Raw genomic sequence first — 26,475 nt, 5'->3', positions numbered from 1 at the left:
TATTGTTCAACTGAAAGTCTTTTTTACTAAGCAGAATAAATTTACACGAATGCTAAACGTTCTGACGGACTAATAGTGTGTTTTACTACACGCAGAGAAATGATTTATTTGAACCAAATAAAATATATTTGATTTAAATAAACGTATATTTGTCTCAGAGCCTACTAACTTATTTATTTGGCGTTAATAAAAATATTGTTTGTCAGAAATAAATTTTTCTTTGGCTTAAATAAATTTTTTATTTCAATGAAATAAAATATATTTGCAACAAATAAATAAGTTAGTAGGCTCGGAGACAAATATACCATTTCTCTGAGTGTACTGGAAAACAGAATAAACTCTTGATCTACTGAATTAACAGGATGTAATTAACAAAGTGTACTAAAATAACAAGTTTTAACTTTATGTCTGACTAAAAGTGTTTTTTACTACTCTGAATAAATTTACAAGAATTCCAAATAAAACGTTACGTCTGACTAAAAGTGCCTTGTACTACTCATTATGAATTTTAAAAAAATGTTTAAAATTATCTGACCAAAAATTTTATGTACTACTGATAAAAAATGTATGGATTCTTAAATCTACGTCTGATTAAATCAGTTTAGTACTACTGATATACTAAATTTACAAGAATTATAATCATTATCGCCTCCTGTTGATATAATCGTATTTTTCAGATTTAAACATAATAATTGTAATTCTCACTTAAGTTTTTGTAAAATAAAAATTGTTTACTTACATAAATTTTAAATTATTAGGAATAATAAGTTGAAAAAATTAAATTCATACATACTAATATTTTATTTTAAGTATAAAGAAATTCTCTTAATTGGAATATTTTTTTTAATATTTCAATAAAAAATTTTATTGTTTTTAAACTTTTCGATGCGAAATAAGGTAAATTCACTAATTACGGCGTTAAAATACCTTTGAAATAGAAAATTCGACATTTCTTTTGTAGAAAGTCAATTTAAGACTTATCAAACTAAAAGCTTATGTTATTTAGATATTCAAAAAAAATTTCAATTTTATAAAAATCGATTATTTAAACAAGTATGATAAATTAAAATTAATACCGTAATTTTCTATTAAGGCGCGTTTGTATCAATTACGGTGATCAAAATTACGTGTATTTTGAAGATACTTTGCCCACCTTAATTCGAGCCAATGAAAATCTTAAAAATGTTTCAATTACAGCGAGGGAAAAAATATGATCTCAAATAATTAAATTAATAATTGTTTAAATGTGTTTTTATTATTAATTGTATCAAAAAAAGATAAAAATAATTTTATTAAATCATTTTGCAATAATTATATTACATATAACAGCTATTTTTTCTGAACGCGCCGTAATTGATGCACTTACCCTATAATATTAAATAATTAAATTAAATAAGTAAGTAACAAAATAATATAATAAAATAAAATTCAGTCCATTTTAAAATTATAATTAACTGATAATATTTCTTATATGTTAAGATTATTTATTTAATTTAGATTTCAAAACATGTATTAAAATTTGAGATACGATTGAGGAGCAAATTTTAAAAACTTGATAAATCCATTTTTTTAAAAAATGGAGATAACCATAAATTTAATATTTTAAGGACCTCACAAATCGATCTGTCACTGTTAAATTTAAGAAAAAAAATTTATTAATTACAAATTTTTTATTTAAAAACTTATTGACATAACCAAGATGATTTACAATTTGTATGTTTTATATTAGAAAAAATTACCAAAACCTGTAAATCACTCAATACTATGACAAAGTTCAATTAGAAACATAATGTCTTGAATATAAAAACATTGTTATAGAAATAAATTATTATAAATTTTTTATTTTAAAATTAACTCTAGTGGTTATGTGTGGAAAGTCATTTGTTTGAATTTCTCGAAATAAGAAAATATGGATTTATCAGGTTTTGAAAACTTGCTCCTCGATTATATTAAACGGAAATTGAGATGCGATTATTATTCGAACATTTTCGTTTGATTTAACTATGAGGTGTCCTTTTTTTCCACTAATTCATCAAATTGAAATACGATTATATCAAGTCGATGTCTGACTAAAAGTACCTTTTACTACTAATAAAAATGAACAAGTCGTCGCTTGGAGTCAAAATGATGCCAATTCAGATTAGTTTCAAGAAACATGCCATTTCAAATGTCAAATTTTTTACATATTTCATAGGTTGGGAAAAGTATATAGTTACAACAGAAATCTGTAAAATTATGATCTTAAATTAACAATTTAGGCTTCAACTTCATTTTCATTAACGAATTAATTTCGTTAATCAACTTTTTGGTTTACTTTTGTGAACCTAAAATATGAAAAAAAATTTGACAATTTAAATGGCATGTTGCTTCCTCGTGGAGGAAGCTATGTAGTCCTTTCGTTTATAAACTTTTTAAAAATGGTGAAAACAAATTTTCCTCTATATAGAAACATGTTATATGAGATCCTGATCAATTGTCCGGATGTATGTATGTGTGTGTGTATGTGTGTGTGTGTGTGTGTGTGTGTGTGTGTATGTGTGTGTGGATCGTTTTTGTGAACACGATATCTTTAACAGGTTTTAATGGATTTGGATAAAATTTGGTAGGCTTATTTAACACATTAATCTCTCAAAAATGACGAGAGGATTTTTAAAAATACCCAAAAAAAAAATTTTATCGTCTTTTTTCCAAAAAATTTTTTTTAATTGAAAAAATTTTTAAATCGAAAAATTTAAGGTAATATATAATATAATCGTCTTCTTTATGTCAAGATGAATCGATTGATATATATAAAGTATAGATTTGATTGAAATTTAAATAATTAAAGAAAGTTAAAAAATCAAAAATTCTCATTTTAGCTAAAAAATGATGTGTTTGTTTAAATTCATGTTTATATATGAAATAATTTTATTCCCTGCATTGAAACGAATTGGTTGCTATATATAAAGTATAGATTTGATTTAAAATTTGAGAATTAATAAAAATTGAAAAATCAAAAATTCATATTTTAGTTAAAAAATTTTGTGTTTTTTTTAAATTCAAGTTGATGAATAAAATAATTGTATTCCTTGCATTAAAACGAATCGATTCGTATATATAAAGTTTATGTTACACTCAAAATGAATTAAAATTTTCTTTATTTTTCAAAAAATTTAATTAATTTAAAACATTTTTAATTCGAAAGTTTTTAAATCAATCAATTGAATTGGACAAATTCATTGCTTCCTTCACGAGGAAGCGAATTTTTTGCTTCACACAATGAGGAAGCATAATGTTTATGAAATAAACATAAAGGACCCCCTACTTGTTTCACATCTTATTTGGAATGGCATGTTTCTTAAAACTAATCTGAATTGACATCATTTTGCCCCTAAGCAACGAAGTTTCTTTTCCTAACTAATTATTTAGTTTGAAAGAATGAATAAATAAAGAATGGGTAATAAAGAGTCATATGTATATCGTTAAAGATTTATTTTATAATATTACACCAACAACTATTATTGAATTTTTATAATAATAATTCCTTATCATGTTAAAAATGCGAATAAACACTTATTTTTAATAATATATAATTATATATAATATATATATATTAATTATAATATCGTATAATTGTTATAATAGCCTAAAGATGCAGGCACGGAATACGATCCATGCCTATCGCCGCGTTCAACTAATTGTCTCTCACCACTTCGTAAAAGTCGCAGCACTAAACGTGCATGCTTATATAATAAGCGCCATTTTCTTTCTTCTTTTATTATTTATTTTTTTTTATTTCACGGATTTTGTGTTCTCCTAATAATTTTCAACTTTGAACCAACATCATTCTATTTCATATTTCTTTCGCCGATACTTGGAATGCTCGATTATACAATATGTTTCTATATAAAAAAGTGGCTATTGCGATCAAAAATTGCTGTTTCTCCCCGAGTGGAGACTGGACGCGTATAGTTTTGAATAAGGGAAATCTCTTAGAAAATATAGAATCCTTATCGCCACAATGATATAAAATCCAGTCTCTACTCGATATTATTTAATGAAGACAGTCGAGGCAGTCTGTTTTTGTCGAGAAACAAAAAAAAACCGGCAGATTTATGCGTTCAGTGATTCTCAATCAATGAACCTCGACGGCAGGCGATTAATGAGTCATTAGAATTATATGGACATCTGGCAGAAGCTGATTGTTACAAAGCTCACTTAAGAATCTTGATCGTTAATTAATTAACCGCTTGAGTATGTTACACGAATGATAATTGCGATAACGGAACAATATATTTATATTCTGTAAAATATAATATTATATGGCGACTGCTGTTTCCAACAGGATTCAGACTTGTACCAACAAAAAATAAATATTTCATTTCCAGAAACATTTTTTAAGGTCTTCAAACATTAATTGCAACCTTAGAATCACGTTTGTTTCTCGGAAATTGAGATCAATTTTTTTTTTCTTTTGATAATAATAGACTTTTATTCTTTTCTTCCTTTCCCTACTCTCATACTTTTGTTATAGAAATTGTCGAGATATATTTTTAGTGGTACAAGAAACAATCATGATGGAAAATTGTCCAGACAGTGTTTGATAAAATACGAGACGTAAGTACAACAACTATTGTAGCTTAAAGATGAGAATCTGTTATTGCCGGACCTCAGAGAATGATCACTATTACAAGAGAAATATGGACATATACATAGAGAAACTACATCTGATTTTTTTTTTATTTAGCAGTGGATTGCGAAGACAAGTTTTTGAGTTTCGATCGCAGGCAAAGTTCATCGGACATTGCTTTGATCTTTTGGCAGTGTTAAATACATAAGTAGACGATCTTCTTCTTAAAATCAATTAATTTTTACTTTCATTATCGATGAGGGAACGATCGACGTCCATACTAATTTTATTAACTTGTACAAAATGCTTCCAGCCAACTTCGCAATTACCACCATAGTATAATATTTTTATTTTTCTACCATTTTTCACTTTTATTTTTTTTTTTTCATTTAATAAAAATTTATCAATTTTATGCAAAAATTAAACGAGTTTTTTCACTAGACATTTTTCTATCATTTTGAAAAAGTGAAAAATGGTCGAAATTTGTAATGAACAAACTGAAGTACAGACAATGCGCAGGTTCTGAGGTCTCGGCAACTGAGGTATATTTGTGAAGAACGCATACGGCGTTGCTACCGGAGATTTTCTTTGCTTTCTTTTTTTTTTTATTTTTTTTTTTTTATTTACCTTACCATTAACAATTTTTGATACCTTAACTACCAGAAATTCTTTCTTTTTCTTTAAATCGAAGACATGTTTTATGTATTTGTATTCGTTTTGTACTTGTACTGTTCAGCAAGGCAGCGTGTTGCACTTTGTTACATTATAAATTTGTCGGACTGTGACTTTTTTTTTTAAATCGAAAAAATCTCGAAATTTTATTTACAATAAAAAAAAAAGAGAAAATGAATATAAAAAATATTTTCATTTATAAAATAAACAATTTAATCTTTTTATATTTAATATTTAAATCATTTGAAGACATATATTTTTTTACTTTAAAAATAGAAAAAATTTTTTTTTAAACACGATATAATAAAATATAGGGATTTTTCCAAATTGTCTACAGCCGGCTTTATCTCTTATTTAGTTGTCTTCCTGCTTTTTAATGAGTGGGGGAAAAATATCACTTAAATGCGGGGTTAAAACTGATTCCATCAAAGTCATGGAATTTATGATCCATGACAAAAAGGAAGAAAAGAAAAAAAAAATAATAATTTGCCAACAAGGCAGAACATTCATCGAGACGAAAGAACACGAAACAATATAATTAGATATTAAAATAATAATAATAAAACAATTTTTGTCTCGAAAATATTCGCGTCGTTGGTTTTAAACAATTTTTAAAAATTAAAATCCGAAATTATGATAAAATTTATAATAATAATTAAAAGTTAAGTTCCATAATAAACATATTTCAACAATCACTTCGAGAGCGGACGTAATGTAACTTGATAATAATAATAATAATAATAATAATAATAATAATAATAATAATAATAATAATAATAATATTAATAATAATAATAATAATAATAATAATAATAATAATATTAATAATAAAGAACCAATGAGACACCTTAGAAAATAGGCCTATTTTATATATATAATATATAATATATAATATGTATACGTATGTACATAAAAATTAACATAACGTGCCATTGACCCATAGTCTCTATATCGTACATGTATACCAACTAAAATTGAACTACCCCTCAATTGAATGATAAGGAATCAATAATTAAAATTAAAACATAATCGTGATAAAACGTAAACAGTAATTAATACGTGACATTCTATTTTCGATGATCTTAATAATCTAGGTGTAATATTTATATATGCACGCGACAAAAGGGTGTTTCTCCGATTGGAGTTTTATACTATATACGTGAACGAAAAAAGTGATGATTTTGTGAATATGATTCAAAGTGTGGTATGATCGTGCGAAGAAATAATGTACAAAAGTTTTGAAAGAGAGGTTTCAAGGAAAGCAATTTTTTTCTTTTTATCGTAATTTACGATTTTCATTGACAATGAGTTGTTTTTTTTTTTTTTTTTTTTGTCTAAATAAGGTTTGTCGAAACAGCTATAATTATACACAATACACTATATTACAAGAAAGTACGCTGAAGACATGGAAATAATTGTATGATAAATTTGATCATTAAAATTTGATCCTTGCAAATTCATCCTCTCCTTTCACCTCTCTGTCTCTCACTCTCATTTTCTCACTCATTCTCTCTTTTTCTCTCTCTCTCACTAAACACTTGACGATACGTGTAATTAAAATACTAGAGCATTTCTGCCTTTTCTACCCTTTTTCTTATTAGGATCAGGATCCTTTCAAAATCTCGCTTATGTCATTTTGACAGGACAATACGGTTGTTTGTTGTTTGTACATCAAAGTAAAAGAAACAACTAATCGTTTTTTTAGCAAAAAAATATTTTTAACTGATTTAATTTTTTAAATTGTATAATTATTTGTTGTAGAATTCAATTTAATTTTGATATGTTATTTTTTTCTCTTTATTTAGTAATTATTTTTTCAATAATTGCCTTTGGTTTTATATATATATATAAAGAAAAAAGAAATTTCCGCACAATTACCCTGCGTATTGTTACATAATATGTATTAATTGAGTAAAACACATACTTTCTACAACAAGTAAAACAAACCATTAAATCAGTGATACGATTTAGTTATTTCTGATATAAGGAAAAACATGATATGGAAGTTGATAGATGAAGAGTGTAAACGGATGATTTTTAAACTCTAATTTCTCTTGTTAATATATGTAAACGTGATGATGCAGTTGACTTATCAGACGACGCGTACTTCTTAATTATAGTACAATTAGTTACACCCATAGACAGTAGCGATACCTGTGTTTTTTTTTTTTTTTTTTTTGCAATTTTCCCATTCGATAAATTTAAAAACTTTCATAACAATTACTTTATACTTAAGGTTCGTTAATATTAGTTATGGCACAATATAAATATTATATTTAAAGTCTTTTTGAAGACATAATAAAAATAAATCTAAGTAGTCTTTCTCACCTATCTTCGACAATTTCTCATAATTAAATTTCCTAAGCTTTCGATTCGAAGACGTATTGTTTTTTTTTATATTTTCTTATTTTTTTAAATGATCTCTTTCCTTCCATAGTTCATTCTGTTACGTTTTCTATTTCTTTTTGTTTGTTTTCGAAAGAGAAAAAAAAATTTTTGATTTGGAAGAATTTTTTTTTTTTTTTTTTTTCTTAAAAAATTATAAACTCATTCTCAGACCCGATAGTTTTGAAGAAATTAACGATTTAAATGAAAAAAAAATGTAGGCAAATTAAATAATTTTGTATTTTAAAAGAGAAAAAATTAAAAAATAATAATTACCGTACCGTTTAAAGTCAAAATTAGGTCTGAGAAGGTACACGATTTTCCAATGTTTCTTTGGTACGTTAATATCACATCAATATAAGAAAACTTTAAACCAATCAAAGACAGTCTAATCAGTCGATTCCTCTAAATTAGGAATAAAAGTCAAGAAAAAATAGAAATAAATTTCATTGCCTTAATTAAACTGATATTTAAAAATTATAAAATCAGCCTTCTCGAAAGTAAATTCGCATATCAAAGTAGTTTCTTCACAGCGCCAGGAAAATTAACTTGAGCTCCATCAGCTGCCGGCTCAAATGCAAATTAACCCATAATCAAAAATCAACTTAAATATAACTGTCTTACATACCAAGTTATTCCCTAAAAAAATTTTAATAACAAAACATCAGGCCCGCTATTTTTTTTATAATCAAATTACAATCTGAACATCACCGTCCAGAGGAATTCACTTTAATCTTGAAATATACACATCTATATACGAATTTTTGTGAAAAAGACATTAATTTTGTGCGTGAAAAATTTTTATTTTCCAGAAAATAAAGTGAATTCCTCTTTAACAAAAGCTCGAGGTCAACATTTATAAAACATAAAGTTTCTTAAATAACACAATCATGTTTACAATCAAATTGCAAAACAACGTTAGATTTACGCTCACAATTATTCCTTCTTTTTTTTTTTTCTACGAAAGTCAGTTGTTTCTATCCCTCATCTTACGGGTACTTCATTATGTACACCTTACAATATAAATTGCAAAAAAGAAAAATAGATTAGATGAAAATATTTCCTTTCCCAGAGTTCTTTCCCCCTTAATGTACGAGACAAAAAAAATCCATGCATTAGAGTTTAAAGAAATCCTAAATATTTAATACGCAATAGATTTTCATTTTTGACGCCCACTGTCAAGAAATTATGACATCGTGTTATTATTATTTTTTTTTTTTTTAAGATATGACGCATTTCTATCTACGTTCAGTGTAAATAGTAAAAGACCTAATTCCCTTGCAATTTTGAAGGTATTGTTGGCACATTAGTATATCATAGATTTTATATTAATATATCTTCACTATAATTTCGCTTTGATATTAATTATGTTTAAACAGACGGCGGGTCAAATGCACCCTGGAAAGATATGTTAGTCGAAACTTGCATAAATTAATCACGACATATATATAGAGGGACAACTGATCCTGCTGATAAATATTCGATGCATATTTCTCACCCAAACCTAATTAATAATTAATAAACTTTGGTATTTTCTCGAATAAAGAAGAAAAGAAAAAAAAAGAACAGTCAATTCACCTTTGGTATCGTGCCGATTTTTTTTTTCAAAGTCTTTTCTCATCAATAATAATATAAGCGAGTTCGTTGTAATTTATACTCAGTCGAAAAGTTTTCCAATAAAATATAAAGAAAATATCTTTTTCATCAGCAGAATCGGTTGTCTTGATTTCTTTTTTGTGATTTCCAACGTACACTTTTTTTTAGCCGTCGGAAGATCTTTTTGTGCAGTCGTTTTAAAATTTGTACAACACTAAACATCGACGTAATTCCGTATACGTTTTTTTTTTTTTTTTTTTTTTCTTTTAAACAACTTCAGTATTCTTCCTTTAGTATACAAAACTGAAGAACATCACAGAATTTCCCAATATTATTTTAGAGCCAATTCACATAATTTTACATACATAGAACTATGCGCCTGTCGTCATAATGTGGAATGTATGCGGGACTAATTTTTTTTTTCTTTTTTTTTTTTTACCCCCTCCCCCCGTTACACTCATAGATTTGCCTTTCTCACCAAATATATCACAGAATCACCAGAATTCCCGAAAATGACTAGGTACAATTTCACTAGCAAATGTATTGTTCCCTCGTTCATTAACGATTGGAGTCCGAAAGAAATAATTTAAGAATAATATACAAATACAACGTCTCACTTTTAATTAATGACCGCGCCTTTTTTTCCACATTATGCACGAGACATTTGCATTGACGATATTATTTTTTTTTTTTTTTTTATAATATACATAAATATTATACCTTAACGAAATTCTTTGAGTTTTGACACCGCTTATGAAGACTACTAATATATGCTAGAATCGTATAATTTTCACGGTATACTTCGTGCTTAGAGATATGTCCGAAGAAGTTTTGGATTTTTCTAAATAAATTTTTTACTCCTTTTTTCGAGCGAACATTGCGTCGCAGGCATTTTTTTTTTTTTTTTTTTTTTTTCAAAAGACGTCATTTATACTCTCAACTATCTCAAAATTTTTCTCTGACTCTATATACGAAACGTACATATATACGATAGAGGATAGATGTAACTCTGTTCTACCTTTTCGTCATTAATTTGTACTTGCTCCACGTTATGTTTTAGTTATAGTATATATGTAATGGCATTTTCCTTGCGCTTAAGTGATAAAACATCAATTTCTGCATTTTTTTTTTACTCCCTTCTACTCTGAGATTTAAACCTGAATATGTTACCGTGAACAACTTTAGAGTTTTTTCACTTGTACGGATGAATTTTCACTAAATCGAACTGTGGAAAATATTCTAATATATATATTTCTTTTTAATCTTTTAAAATCAAATGATATTTAAAAGAAACACATCGAAGGGTATAAATAGACATTCTACATTTAAGTGAAAATTTAAATTTTGAGCTTTCGTTTAAAATTTAAATAATGTTAATCGTACTTTCTAAATCAGTTTCATTTCATTCAGTGAACTGTTTAATTGAATTAAATCAAGTTTTTTTTTTTTAATGATACAAAATTAGAGAGTACGTAGGAAATAGACAAACATTTTCAATTAAATGTCAATAAAAAAATATGCAAAACTTTTGTATTGATTAAATATAAAACAATTAATTTGAAAGTTTTTGAAATATTCTACAATAAAAGGTAGCGAAATTTTTCATAGTTCGACTCGTTTTTGTGATTTAACTATAAGGTCAAGAAGTTTCACTTATAAAACCTGAACGAGAGAATATCGTTTCGCGTTAGTATCGTAGGAATATATAATTATGTATATATACAGTTCAAAATATTACTTTTAAAGAGTTAAAAATATAGTCTGTAATTTTCGCGCGCAATGGACCTATACACCATACTTTTTTTTTAAATCATCATCATCATCAAAAAACCCAAATTTTTATATTTTTTATACACTCCCACCCCCATCCCACCCATTTTATCACCCTCCCAAAAATCCTATCCAATGCTAACGATTCTTTTTTCTTGTATTGGATTTGTGAGACTTTGTTGAATTTGAGCATATCAGATTTTGTAATTGAATTTCATTTAGGCCTAAGATAATGAATAGTATTGCCTAATTTTGTTTCTTTTTATTAATTTCCCCCCCTTCTTTCGTAATCTTGACTTTACTAAAATAATATGTATATTGTTTACACTATGCTCCCATCGTGCACACAATGCATTTCTTTTATGCGTTTTTTTTTATACACACATATACATATACTGTAATACGCGAGCATTGATTCACGCTCGTCTTTTCTTTTTTTTTACATTTATTTATATATTCTCCTTCTCTGCACCATGACCTCGATTGTCGGTTTGGGCAATCACGTTATTAGAAAAACTTTTTTTTTTTCCAAATTTAAAAAAATAGTTTTAAAAAATTTTATCACGAGTTTCTGCGATTGTTTCAGCAAAAGATTTTTTTGGACAATATTATTTTAGAAATGTTTAACTGAATCGCATTTATAGAGAAAGATGCACAATTTTCAATTTGGCATTTTTCTCCAGTACAAGATATTCACGCTGAATTTCTTTTTTTCGAAAATTTTTTTTTTGACCTACCAATCACTCAGTCTACCAAAACTTTGGTATGCTCTCTGTAATTTGCACTTAATAGTATAATAATAATTATAATAATAATAATAATAATAATTTGTCAGTCGTGCCATTTTTTTTTTTTTTCAATAAATCTAATTCGCGACGTAGGTCTCCTTAAGCCAAAGAACTAGAGATTATCTTTGATTTGAAAAGCGTGCATATCCTGTACAATAATTGATATATGGCCAAGAATTAAATTTTAATATGGAATGTTGCTAATTGCAATTTGACTCTTAAAATAATAAGCTTGCTACATGTTTGATGGCTCCCTCTTCTTTGGATTAAAAGCAGTCTTGACGAAATGTTATAATCGAAGAACGAAAAGACGTAATCGCAGATTCGATGATCTGGAGCCGACGAGGTGAGGCCATAGTCGAAAAAGTCGATTGGAGTGACTTTTTCGTACAACTGGTCTATCATGGCCTACTCAAAGAATTACCGCTGTAAATGACGACGGTAAGAATGATACTGATTACGATACTGATGATGGTGGTGATAATGATGATGATGATAATGATGAGTGGGACCATGATGATACCACCATTTTCATTGGGGTTGTTGTTGTAGTTGCACGTGTTGCATGTTGCCAAGGACATTGTTGATGGCCGAGGTCTTGAGCAACCTTTTCAGCATCCCACTGGTGCCCCGATGCTGGAGACTCTTGTGCGTAGTCAGTGAATTTTTCGTGCGATATCTGCGTTGGCAGAATTCACACACATAGAGGGTATCCGATTGCTCGTGCTTGTCCTGAAAATGACGTTTTAGCGAGTAGTAGCAGGAGAAAGTACGTCGGCAGTAAGGACATTCCTGAGGCTCGTTTATGCCACCGGCCGTCGGTGGTGGCATCCGGTACACGGCAGAGGGAAGCTTCGTCGGTGCGGGATGCATCCCATTGCCCGTACCTGCAAATCGAATACTTTTTAAAATCGAAACAACAACCTCATCCACAGAAAAGTCTGATTTCTTCAAAATTTTACCATCAGGCTCCTCTGTTTAACTAATTTAATGGCACAAATAATATTTCGAAAATTGAACTTTCATGTTCAAATTATCAATCAGAAAAAAGCGATATATTGGGTATCGAAACGACCTCGATTTCTCTAACCCGCGTTATTAAAGTCAGTGATGAATTAAATCAGCCACTAAATTGTTAGTATATGCAAGTGAAGATCAAAAATGGGTGGATTATTCATTCAAAGTGCAAATTTTGTAAGTTTCGATTAGTTTATAATTTTTTTGTTAAAAAGCATAACCGTCATTTTTAAATCGCAAATATTATTTAATACAATAATATTAATGTTAGTTAATTTAGATATATTTTTTTATATCTTTTAATTGAAAATTAAAATTTAAAGAAGCGTTCATGCTGATTAATGTTAATAAGCATAGAAATTATATATCAATAATAGATTACATAATTCAAATTATTTAGAGAATTTTCCCAACTAAACAATTAGATAAATTTTTCCTCTTTCATTTATAATATTTATGCATTATTATATAATTGAAACAAGAAAAATAATAATAATTATTTCGTCAAGTATTCTCAATTTTATATACCAATAACAATGAATTGTGCAATAAATAAATAATGATACTTGTTCCAACTGAAAAACAAGAGAAAATAATCGTCAATTGAAAGAATTACAAAAACGAGAACATGCACTCGTTTTTTTTTTCCTTTTTATATAGAAATTTTTTTTGAAACTTCTTTTCAGAAATCATTTAAAGAGTAAATAAAAAGTAAGTTTTTAAAGATGAAGTCAAAAATGTAAATCTACCCTTCAAGGTGAAAGACTTTAAGTTAATCATGCACACAACATCGAACATCAAAAGCAAACAAAAATGCAACACAAGCAAATAAGAAAAAGAAATAAAAATTAAACCCAAAATTGTTAAAAAGGAATGTAAATTAGGGAAATCTCAAAAGCGCAGATACGAACGTTAATTGTCGAATTAAAAATAATAGAAAATAAGATTAATTTTGTTTTGTCCTTTTATAGTTGAAGGAAATGACATTAACGTTCGCTGCTGTGCAGTCCAGGCGGAAAGGATTGGGTTAGTAGGAACCTGAAGCGCAGAAGTACCGTGTGGCTGATAGAAAGGATCCTATTAACATTTATAAAGAAAAAAAAGGTGTTTTAGAACAATAAAGAGAAAGGGTTTCTGTCAATTTTTTTTCCCCATTTTTTTTAATGCCAACTTCCATTAGCGAATTATCTGGCTTTTATAATTAAATATAAAAATAGAATTTAAAAAACAAGTACAATTTTTTTGCAAAGAAAAATTTAGTTTTAATTATTTTGAATTTTTTATATAACTGCTTTCGCTGGCAAATGTGCTAAGGTCAAAAGTAGCATCACATCCTCTTTCTCGACCCAGATAATTCGCTCTTTGGTCATGACCCGTTAAATCGTCGCCGGATCGCCGAAGGGAATATAACGGGATTGAGACCGGAAGTAGCCGAGCAATGACCTCCGAGAACCGGCAAGCGCTGTATATATCGAATATAGGAAGGAAGGAAGAAAGAGAGAAACACCAAAGAGGTTCAAGAATTGAAGTGGGAGTTAAATTCCAAAAAAGATATATTGGAGAGGTGTTAAAGAAAGAGGAAAAAAAAGAGAGAGAAAGAGAGAGAGAGAGAGAGAGAGAAGGGTGTATTCTGACCCTGATGCGCAGACCGGTTCGTGATGCATGCATTTCCCGTATGGAGAGAAGAAACAGATCATGGAAGAGGAATAAGAAAAAAGGATCCTGTTATTATGCAGGAGTCGAGGTCGCTTCGATGGGGCACCAAACATCCCGAAAAATATTAATTAAGTAGTTTCAATTATAGATACGAAGGTAGGTGAAAAGGAAGAAACATATCGAGAAGAGAAGATCGATTTTTCCAGCTCCTAATCTTCGGATTTAATTTTTAATTAGAAATAAAAAATTTTTCATGATGAAAATCGATTTTTAAAAAAATGTAGTTAGTGAAAAATAGGAGTTGGAAGAATCGAATCTTAGCAAAAAGGTGTGTGGCGCCCTACCTTATCTAAACCTTCAAAAGAACTTAATGTCAATGTCTCCGGGTCTGCTCTTATGATAAGTATAGATATGGGTCATCAGGGAATTTCGCGAACAGTAGACACGTTCGCAGATGACACATCGGTATTCCTCCTGTCGTTCTGCGTGTTTGTCGGCCACGTGGCGTTTCAGGGAGGCTTTGCTGCAAAGCACTTTGCCACACAGCTGGCAGGTGAAGAGCTTCTTGGCCGACGGTGTATTCAGCGAGTTCAACGTCAGCCCTGGCATGGAGGCGAGCACTGAAACACAACAATGCACCTCATGCAGCACCCCACACTTACCTACACCAACTTTTAACACGTGTGGCCCTGTCCGATTGTCCATTTACTCCCACACTCATTCATCAAAATCCACACCCTGCCCTTTTTTCCCAATTTTCTCTTACATTTTGACACTCAACTCTCTTTTTTTCAATATATGCTCAATTAAAAAAGATTTACTTTACAAAACTTCCCTTATTGCAAAAAAAAAAGTCACAAATAATAAGAGCATTCAAACGTGTAAGAGTGTCAGAACCGAGTGATAAAAATTTCAATAAAAAAAAAAAGAAGCGTTTATCGTGAGAAAAAGAGGCAGGAAGCGGAGGAAGACTCTGAAGAGCATCCGCAAGTGAAAGGAGACGCAAACCTCGCAAGCGCCAAGACGAGGTAAAAAATTTTCAATAGATGGTCTCGCGAGAAAATAGACGATTAAAAAAAAAAAAAAACTGACGCTCTACCGTTTCATTGGCGAATGTCGAGACGAATATTATATGCGTTAATAAGACAGCACAAATCATTTGTCCGTGCCCATCTTCTCGTTATAAAGGTGAGGGATTTAAAAAAAATGTTGCACTCTTTATGTCTTCGCCCCCGTTTTCTTCCATCTTCCGCTTCTTTTCTTACACATCTCCTTGGTGGCGAAGCGACCATTAATTTTCATTGAAAATTGCTCTTTATCCAATTTCTTGAGTCGTGTCTCATTAAACTTCAGGCGAGTGGAAAAACTGTGTGGCGGCATATTATGCTATTTTATTTATTTTTTTTTTTATGAAGGAAATGGTTGTGTAATACAGGAAAATGAATGTGAGGAGTAAATTTAAAAGAAAATGCAATATTTTTAAAACAAAAGGAAAGTCAAATAAAAAATAACTGCATTTAAGTCTAGTTGGATATATCGTTAAGGATCAAAAACTTTTTTTTTTCTTAGGCGTAATCAAGCCTGATGTATACAAAAGACGATGAAGGAAACACTGAGCATTCTGGAAAGACACTTAGGCATGCAATTTCATTGAAGGTTTTTTTTTTCGTCTCGTCAAATGACGCGACGCAAAGATTTGCGCTCTTTTCACTTGCGTTTATGCGTGTAAATTTTCTTTTCAACCCTAAGCACTAGAAATGTGCTTTTCAAATTACTACCTTTTCAATTAAATTTACGATGCTCGCTGTTAGGAATAATTCAATATCTTTGTCATTCAAGCGGACAAGGGCCTAAAAATATTTTTGCACGTACTGAATCGAAACTCGAATTTCTCAACTTTTTTTTTTTAAATATACACAAAAATTTATATTTATTTATTGATAATTCGAGTTTAATTCAATGTTGACATTTTAGGGCGTTGAGAAAAAAATTTCTCTGATATGTTAAAATATTAATTAGAATAGAATATTTAATTCTTTTTTCTTTTAAAGAATAACTTAATTATTAATTAATTTTAACTATTTTAAGAAATCAAAGAAATTTTTTCACGTCCTATTTTGTGACAAGTCATATTCATAGAAAGAGCGGACAAAACTGACTTTCGCCATAAAACAAATACGCAGGATGGAACAAAACAATATGCAAGGATCTGATGACGTAAACTAAATGTAATGTTGTTTAAAAATTCTGAAATGATTAATTATTTAATTTTTTCGAGACTCAAAAACGAAAATTTTTATCTAAAGAAAAAGAGGAAAATTTGATATTTTGTTTTTAAATTAAGAAAAACTCGTTGATCCTACGTGCGTGACAGTCCAATTGTTTTTTGGTAAGGTACTTTTTCGGCTATATATGACGCGATTGAACAAGTTTCTTCATTTCAGTAACAAAAGCTATATCAATAAATCCATTATTGAGATTGAAAATAGAAAAAAATTTGCTAAAAAATTATAGCACACATTTCAATTATAAAAAAAAAAATACTTGTACACCTTTGGTTTTTGTGTATATAAATTCTGAAATTTGAAAAATAAATATTATCACACGAAACACTGGAAATAAATTTATATCCCAAATCTTAAAAGTTGGGAGATTTTTTTTTTTATTTAATAAAAAAAAAAAAGTTGCGTCAGATTGTAGGTAATTGAAACCAACTTACCTTCAAAATGAAATCAGTTGGTATCTGCTCTTTTGCGTCAAACAGATGTACTGATTGCTTAAAATAAAATATTATCATCCTAAATTCATATGGCATTGAATTTTATTATTATTATTTTTTTTTTTTAAAGCATCAGAAAAGATTTATTGAATGTTAATAGCTGCACGCGATTTTTTTTTCATGTGAATTAAAAATTTTTAGTTTCATATTAAACGATCAAGAGCAGATGAAAGAAGTCAATTCTTCTTCAATATAATAAAAATGATACGCTTAATATATCGTAATATGGTTTTTATGAGGATGTGATAGGTTTCTAGAAATAAATGAAAGAAAGTAGACAACGGAATTATTAAATCAAATAGTATACATTTCGTAGAATATAAAAGTGAAAATATATTAAAATGCATTTCTCATTGTTTAAGATGATTGTAATAATAATAATAATAATAATAATAATAATAATAATAATAATAATAATAATAATAATGATAATAATAATAATAATAATAATAATAATAATAATCATGTAATAATAAAAAATAATAGTCATCAATAAATATATAATATAACCAGAACACCTTGGCAGATAACAATATAATTAATAAGTAAGCAAGATAACGAGCGATGTGCTGTGTGATTTTAGAGTTTAAGCTTTCGAACAATACATAAATTATAGGTATCGTTCACAGGTATGCGCGAACCGAAATTTGTTAGAATATTAATTTTCCTTTTCTTTAAACGTGTCCGAATAAAAATTTTAATAACAAATTCTAATGTGTTTCGTAAATTTTTTTTTGAACCGTATGAAAAAATATATTTTACTGCTTGTGTCCCTTCAGCATAGCGCATGTAATGTCGCACTGTTGTGTAAAAACTATTTTATACTAGTAAGCTATTGTAAGAACTGTGTGCTGTAGTGATTTTTTTTTTGTCAATTAATCTAATTCCTATTACGTAGTTTATGGGGGATTATAATGTTAAGAAAAAAAAAGAAGCTGTATGTTGAATGTATGTGTCTCTTGACCATTTACTATAGCGCGCTACGATATCGTGGAAACGAGAAGCGAAGGGTTGTTATATGATCATACATAAAAATGTAATTTACGTGAACGAATATAGATAAAGAAAATTGTTTTCAATTAAGATAATCTTTCAGAGTCTCTCTCTCTCTCTCTCTCTTTCTTTCTTTCTTTCTGTCCGTCTTTGCCTTCTTTGATGTGTGTTTTATTTTTAAAAACTTTTTTTTTTTTTTTTAACTTATTCCTTAGGTATTTTTAATTAACAGTTTGGTAACATCAGTCCAATAATAAAAATCAGTCCAATAGAACGACTAATTAAGCAACGAGACGAATTAGTCCAATTCAGTTCCTTTGTGACGTGTAATATATACAGGCCGAACTGTAAGCCCATAACGTCAATTGTTAAGTTCACGATTAAAAACACGTGTGCAAATTGAAATTCAGTCTTTTAAAATTAAGAAAAAACGACAACATTTGCCGTATCACAGAAGCCGATTGTATAGATTATTAAATTCACTTTCGAGGTCGACGAGCGAAACGAGAAATCGACTCGGTGAAGAGGTTTCGAAAAAGAACTTTTTTAAATATTCGTCATTGAATTGCAATTGTAGTCGCAAAAAAATATATGTCGTGCGTAATTTATTATTGTGAAAAACACTTAAGAGAGAACAGAAAATCAAATATAAACTCTATTAACATAAAAATCATATTCTGCAATTAAATATTCCATTCGATTTATATTAATTTCATTAATAATTTATTATTCTCATAATATAGGCGCCGCCCAGCAACCGGGGTGGTGACAATTATTTTATTAATTCGCGTAATTAATTATTTGGCCATTTTTACAGTAGTCATAAAGTCAATTTCTTGGAAATAGTCTATATAGGTTTAAATATTATCAATATCAGTTCTTTCTTTGTCTTTGACTACTATAAAATTGTATCTCATTATATTCTCGTAATTTAAAGCTTCGTTCTTCATTTCCGTTCCGAACTTCCGTCTAAATTATATCCTCTTCTCATTTGTATATCGCGCTCCGACTCCCACACGACAGTCAAATGACAATAACCTTTCGTACTACTTTTCAACATTTTATCAAAATGTTGAATAAACAATAAGTCGAATTTTCATATATATATATATATCATATAATACAATTCTTAAAATAATCCCCTAGGGCAATCAGAGAAATGGTTTTTCATAAAACAAAAAGAAATTTGACATTTTTCCCAATTACTTAAACAAATTTATCACATTCGATTCAATTCAATAACTTACTTTTTATATACAATTACATAAATAAATAATAAATTACCAGAAATTTATATACTGACGAAAAAAAATATATTTTCATAAGTGCCTTTTCTAATTTTGATCACTTAAAAAATTTGCCACTAATTTATAAATTGCCATAATTCAAATATCTGCAAATACTCTTTTTTTTGCAAACTATATAAATATCTAAAAGAAGTCAATCTAAAATTAAAATATTGCGTGAATTTTTTCATATTTATAATAAATAGAGATCAGTACATTTTTTTAAAAGGCAGTCTTTGCATTTATATAATATAACGAATTTATTATCCTAAGTTCTTTGGGACTGCGCTAAACGAATTTCTTTTCTAAAAGGCTAAAATTAAAAATAAATCATAATGTTCCAATTCTACATTATAGCCTTAAAATTTAGAGATATAAAATACCTAATTTAGTCATATTGTTTTCTTAATAATCGTTAGAATCTCTAAACGATTAATCTAATTTCCTAATCACAACCAATGTTTCCTTTTTCTCAATTTTTGATTTATCTTGTTTTTTTTTTATGTTTGCACTTTAACTTAATTCCTATCATGTTCTCGAAAAACATCTGGATTATTCTGAATTACATCTTTTATATTTCCAAATGAGAACTTAATTTAATGTCCATTTCGAATTAATTTAATTTATTGAAAATCAAAACGTTGAATAAATTTGAATTTCTTGAGGGAAAGATGAGTGAATTTATATATATATATATATTGCAACCATTTCCCTGATGCTTTTTTCTTTCGCCTAAAAACACTTTGCCGCTTGTTTATATAAATCAATTTTTCTTTATATAATAAAGTTGGTCGTGTAAAAGTCGAAGCGATTATTTGAACATATTTCTAAAATTATTCTATCATAGCCTATCTATAAACGTGTGTTTGTATACGTGTATGGATTTCATGTGGCGAATTATATCGGTATACTGTAAAATATAGTATATGTATATTATATATATATATATTTATATATTTATGTGTAATTTTTATGTCGTTCGTGGGCTGTTTGCGTCAGCATTTCTACGATTAGTTGATACGACGGGACCTAGCCTGCCTAATAAGTTCATTTTTTTTAGGGTCGGGCAAAGCCTTCTTGATTTCTTTTTTTCCTTCAATTCTATACATATGTCTTTTTATTTACAATCCCAACATTTTTGGGAGGGGGTCACAATTGAAAAAAATCAACAAGATCACAAGTTTGAGCAATGTCTTTAAAACGTAAACATATTTTTAAACTCAATTTTACATATCTATATAATAACAAAATTTTTTGTTAATTTAACAAGAAACTTAATTAAAATATTAGTTAAAGAAAATAATTATTATATTTAAAAAAAATATTTTACAATTTTGGAAAACTGCTCTCTAAATCTGAATTAGTAAAAATATTTACTAATTTATAATCGTGACTTACTTTTTGCTTTAGAATTAGTTAAATTTTACTAATTGTTATTAAAAGTTACTAATAATTATTAGTAAAATTTTACTAATTTAGAAGCAAAAAGTGAGTCAGTAATTCAAATTATAGTAAACTTTTTTACTAATTCAGATTTAGAGAGTGAACTAAAAACACAGAAAATTAAAAGGCATTTAAATAAGCTGCAACGCTTATTATTTTAATCTCATTTTGCTTATTTTAATCCATTTTGGTATTAAAATAAGCAAAATTGGATTAAAATAATGAGCGTTGCAGCTTATTTTAATATCTTATAATTTTCTGTGAAGTCAACTTATAACTTTAGAAAAACTTTATAATAAACTTTAGAATTTGGAAATATTCTATTTAAATTTTTATTTTATGTAATTTTTTCTAAAGTTTAGATGACAAATTTTCCCTAATTTGTAAAAATATTTTTTTCACAAAATTTAATAATTATTTTCTTTTACTCTTCTATAAATTTGAATTAGTGATATTTTACTGTTTAGAGAGCAAATTGTAAATTTAGTTTTATTTGAAAGTTCTCTAACTACGATTGATTAAATACAATGTCAATTGTTAAGAAAAAAAATGGAATTTAAAAAAGTAAAATTTGATGCAAAATTTGTGATCAGAAAAGGAAATTTATATCAAGAAGGTTTTGTATTCACGTGGCTTATCAAAGTTCTACTAAAATATAGGTATATTGTATGTAGTCGGCTATATGTATATGCAGCTATTATTATTATTATTTACTTAGTACATAGTAATCTGTCAGTGTCAATGGACCATAGCTGTCAAGTTTTATTTGCAGCGAAACCGGTAAACTTTACTCTTGAGGTGCGAAGTGCGTTTTGTTGGATGTAGTTGGTGATGGGGGGGAAAACGAAATGGAGTTGAATGGAAAAAGAAAGTGTATATGACGATGGGGTGTGTGTGTGAGTATTGTACATCAGACTTTTCAAAAGGAGGAAAACCATTTGAAAAAGTGTTAACGATATTCAAAGAGAGGAATGAGTGTCGTTACATTAAAAAGGTACTTTTGTAAGGTCCTGTATACACCGCAAAAATGAACGCATAAATGCAAAAGTATTAAAGCATTTCATCTGGAATGAATATATTAAAATAAAATATATTATTTAATTGCATTCTTCGATCGCGAACTCTCACTAAGAGACATCTCAATTCCCACTCAAGATTTCTTTTTTTTTTTTTTTTTTCTCAAGAGTTGTCCCTTGGCGAGATTCTCAAAAATCTTGATAATGTCAAATAAAAAAAATCTTGAGTCTTGTAGTTATAATCAGTGTTCGTACAGTCTTGTAACATTACATGTTTTTTCATCCTAAAAGTTAGTTGGACGATGGCGTCTTGGACGCCTGGAAGTTTTTTTCCTTTATTTCTCACCTTAATAATGACCCTAACTAATAGTTGGCGATAAAAAATCGCGTTTCCAACTCTCGGCTCTTCGGTAGCACCGCTCTCGAATCAGTTTTATTCACGCGTATACGCTTAACAATATATAATAATAATAATAATCGCCTCCTCACTTTTCAAAAAAAGGAGTCGAATCTAACGGGCAAGAAAAATTCCGTCATTTTCTAAAATGTCTTTCGCCAAGACGTTTTTTTTTTCTCACGCGCGTGTATAAAAGTACGACAATCGCAAAACAGTCTTCATCCATCCTCTATAAGACGTTTTATATGGTAAAACGTCTTATGTTAGATTTTTTTTTATAAGTATATTAATCACCCGATTAATTACGCCTAACAACGAATATAAATTCTTTAAACGGGCGCATTTGAGAAGCTGGTCCAGCCTTTCATTTTCTTTCTTTCTTTTACATTCTTTCCATGTTTATAGATCGCTTTCGAAGTTTATTCGGTCTTGCACATTTTTAACACACTTGGAAGCACTGTGTTTCATCTTCACGGAATTTTTTTTTTTTTTTTCTTTTTTTTTTTATAAAACTATGGCAAAGACAGTCACTGCGCAAATTTGTCGGAGTCGAAAATATCGTTTCTTTATCGCGAGCAAAATATTGTCAATTTTTTTTTTTTTTCCTATAAAAATATTTTATAATCAGAAAAAAGAAGTACTAGAAAATGCGTCAAGACCAACTGAAAAAATATTTTCAAGCTAAGTCAAATTTAAAACAGATGTTCAAGTTATTTTCAAATAGCATGAATAATTTTCAACGAATACGTTTGTGTATAGATCGTTCTTGTTATTTCCGGATAAATGCACTTTTTTAGATGTACAGGAAATTATTAGACTTTAAAAAGAAAAAATTAAACTAGCGTTTAAAAATATCGTTTAAAATTATCTAAAAAAGTGATAAAAAATGTGAAAAATTTTATTCTTATTTTTTAAAATATATATCTCTTCTAAAAATTATAAGACAGATAAAATATTGAAATTTTGACAATATTTTGCGATCGAGTATTTTTTAATATATTAATTATCACAAAGACACTGGTTGTTGAAAAATAGGAAGATAAATCTTCAGTTCCGACTTTTTTTTTTTGCGTTTTGTCATGCCTTCTCTAACAGCTATTATAACGAACAAGCCTCTAAGCTCGATAATTTCTTCGCGATCCAACCCCTCAGTGGGTTAAAAAACGCGATTGACAATAATATATTCATCATCTCGTCAATCTCGTTTTCGCGACAAGCTCTATTTCTGCCTACGATGGTAGATGCTCTTGTGGTTGTTGAGGCTGTTCAGAGTCCTGAACACTTTGTGACAAAGTCCACAGACTGCGCTGTTCAGTGGCTGAAAGTGTTGCTGCTCTTTGTGTCGCTTCAGCGTCAATTTTGTCGACAAAGTCTTCCCACACACGTCGCATGTGTAACACACACCCGGTGGTAAAAGATTACCATGCAACGGATGGGAAAGACGCATCGCTAAGATCGCTGAAGGCGGACCTTTCGAGGCACAAGAAAAAAAAAAACAATACAAGAAAAATTGGAAGAAAAAAAAATTTTTTAAATTATATTTATAGATATAGAGAAATTTATAGAAATAGAGAGAGAAAATAAGAGTTAATTAAAAAAAAAAAATAAATAAATAAAAATTGTAGAAAGAAGCGTTGAATCGACGAAAACGCGAAATAGAAAAAAAAATAATAATTTAGGATTAACAGTTTTGTTAAAGCAAAGACCAACCAAGCACCGTTACATATGTACGTTTTTCCCAATTAAATAAAGAAATGTTTATTTCCGTTACGAACCAATATTGCGGCGGAGTAGGAGACAACGGAGAGTTCCACGTGTGGATGGACCCCCAGCACAAATCCGTTCGTGAAGGTAGGTAGTAGTAGAGGTACACACAGAACAATGACGAACCAGAGCACGTATAGCCGAGCGAGACCGGGACCGGGAACAAACAAGAACAAAGATACGGCTGCTATTAATATTGTGGACACATTAGTACGATGCTGGTATTTTCTAAAGAAAGAGGGTGCTGTGAGGGTGGGATTGCTGTGGAAGGGTGTCATTTTGTCAACGGTTAAAAGAAGGGGCTTATCTTCATTTTTTTTCTTTTTTTTTTTTTTTTTTTATTTTTTCAGACTAAGGCTAGTGTTATTTTTTTTCATTTTAAAAAACCAACTCTTCACTGAAAGGTCAAAAGAGTTGTGTCTTATATGAGAAAAAGGCTCGGGGCTCTGGTTTGTCATTGATCATGGTAATGTGACTCGTTTGCCGGAACTACTACGCGCTACGATTATTCAATTTTCTTCAATATTTTTTTTAATTTTTTTTTTTTTTTTCCTACGTATAACAAACTTTCTGCTGTATTCTGATATCATTCAATAAAGAGGAGAGCAATCAATTTTCAAAAACAACACCTAAGGCATAACGCAGTTTTGCTATTATAGTATCTTGATCTTAAGTCATAAAAATTTTTTTTTTTTAAATTACTAAAAAAAGAAATGAAAATAAAGTGCCAATTGTAATTGTGATGCGAAAAAGTACACAGCAAAAGAAAGTGTTAAGTAAGAAACTGAGTGTTTTCCATTTACCGACTGTTTTTAAGCTTCGTAGAATGAAAATCTTGATGATGAAGATGGTGGTGTCTTCAGATTGATTTTTAAAAGACTGTAAGTTGAATTCCAGGCGTTGAATAGCAATATTTGTGCGTTATGCCTTATGTGGCTCGTAATTTTAAAAATTAGATCTTTTTCAATATTATCTAGTTTTAATTGTATATAATTTTTCTCAATATTCTTGTTTTTATAGAATATTTTTTTTTATTTAATTTCAAATTTTTTTTTTTGGAAAAATCCTCAGTATAATTTGTTTGAATTTTAGTCTTGAACTTCCTCCACGTGTGAAAAGAGTGTTTCCTTTTTTCTGGTTCTCAGCAATGCCCTCACTCACTTTAGTACATGTCAGAATACAACAGGTGATCGTTATACGTAGAATGCAGTGCAGGACGAGAATATATAGACATATAAACGTAAAAAGAAGGACAATTTCTAAATGAAATCTAAAATTTCAATTCTTTTATTTTTGGTACATTTTTCAACATACCATTCTCAATGCTTCCCCGGGCAACTGGACGAATCCTTTATGTTCTCTAAATCTCAATTAGTTATTGAATTATTAAAGAAAATAAAAATTTATCTGAAATTTTCATCAATATTTTTATAAACTAAATTGTAATTTAATATTAAAAAAAGTTTATAAATCCATTGCAATATTTCATAATTAACTCAGACTTGGAGAACAATATGAATAATAATAATAATTGAAGGGTTTCATTATAACAACAGAATTTTGTAATTTTTGTGTACATTTCATTGAAATCAATTTTATTGAAAATAATGTAAACATTTATTTAAATTTACAAATACGAAATAATGTTGAAATCCTTCAATTATCAAATAAATTTAATAACAAAATAATGGCTTTTAATATAATATACAGTGTGCTTCAAATGCGATCGCAAGGGTGAAATATCGGACATGATGGCCACAAATTCTTTGAGATAAAAATAGATCTATTTCTATTTCTTAAATATTTTTTAAAATTGCATCTATCTACAGATACTTACTTAGTTTGTATCCTTTATAGGGTTGCCGCATTAAAAGTTGCAAATGGTCATTGGGAGCTAAAGGATAGAACAAAAATAAAAATTCTTATTACCAAAAAATAAAACATTGAAAAAATTCTATAAATAATAATTAAAAATAAAATTCCTGACGAATGTTTACTTTAACCTTTAATAATAATAGTAATAATAATAATAATAATAATAATAATAATAATAATATAAAATAAGTATAATTATAAATAGAAAGAAAATATTTTAAACTATATAAATTGTAGTTTGAGATTTGTGGCCAACATGTCAAATAACTGTTTAAATAATTGTTTCAGGGCAATTTAATTAATGGACATTGGATTTTTATTTAATGTAAAATTCCAAAAAGATTTCTTACCTAGTGATAATCCTTATCTTTGTAAAAATGTTATATAATCTAAATTACGTTTAACTTATACATATAGGACATTATTTTT

At 28.5% G+C, this 26,475-nt stretch overlaps 1 protein-coding gene across 6 annotated transcripts in view; it reads right to left on the bottom strand.

The window, feature by feature from the left end:
* Positions 1 to 3,454: 3,454 nt before the first annotated feature.
* The window catches only part of LOC127279157 (broad-complex core protein), a 57,637-nt gene continuing 34,616 nt past the window's right edge, over positions 3,455 to 26,475 (bottom strand). For 3 of the 6 annotated variants that reach the window (XM_051301346.1, XM_051301347.1, XM_051301348.1), the window contains exon 6: positions 3,455 to 12,707. In XM_051301346.1, the coding sequence (XP_051157303.1) occupies positions 12,352 to 12,707 (356 nt within the window). In that variant the 3' untranslated portion in view covers positions 3,455 to 12,351. Of the gene's footprint in view, positions 12,708 to 21,283; positions 23,878 to 26,008; positions 26,066 to 26,475 lie in introns of those variants that run through there. The other 3 variants (XM_051301349.1, XM_051301350.1, XM_051301351.1) reach the window with 3 other exon arrangements.

This window comes from Leptopilina boulardi, unplaced genomic scaffold (assembly GCF_019393585.1).
Source record: "Leptopilina boulardi isolate dan_hultmark-lab unplaced genomic scaffold, ZJU_Lbou_2.1 LbouV2_214, whole genome shotgun sequence".
NCBI lineage: Eukaryota > Metazoa > Arthropoda > Insecta > Hymenoptera > Figitidae > Leptopilina > Leptopilina boulardi.
The sequence above is the reverse complement of the archived record's forward strand: the minus strand, read 5'-3'. Positions and strand labels throughout refer to the sequence as shown.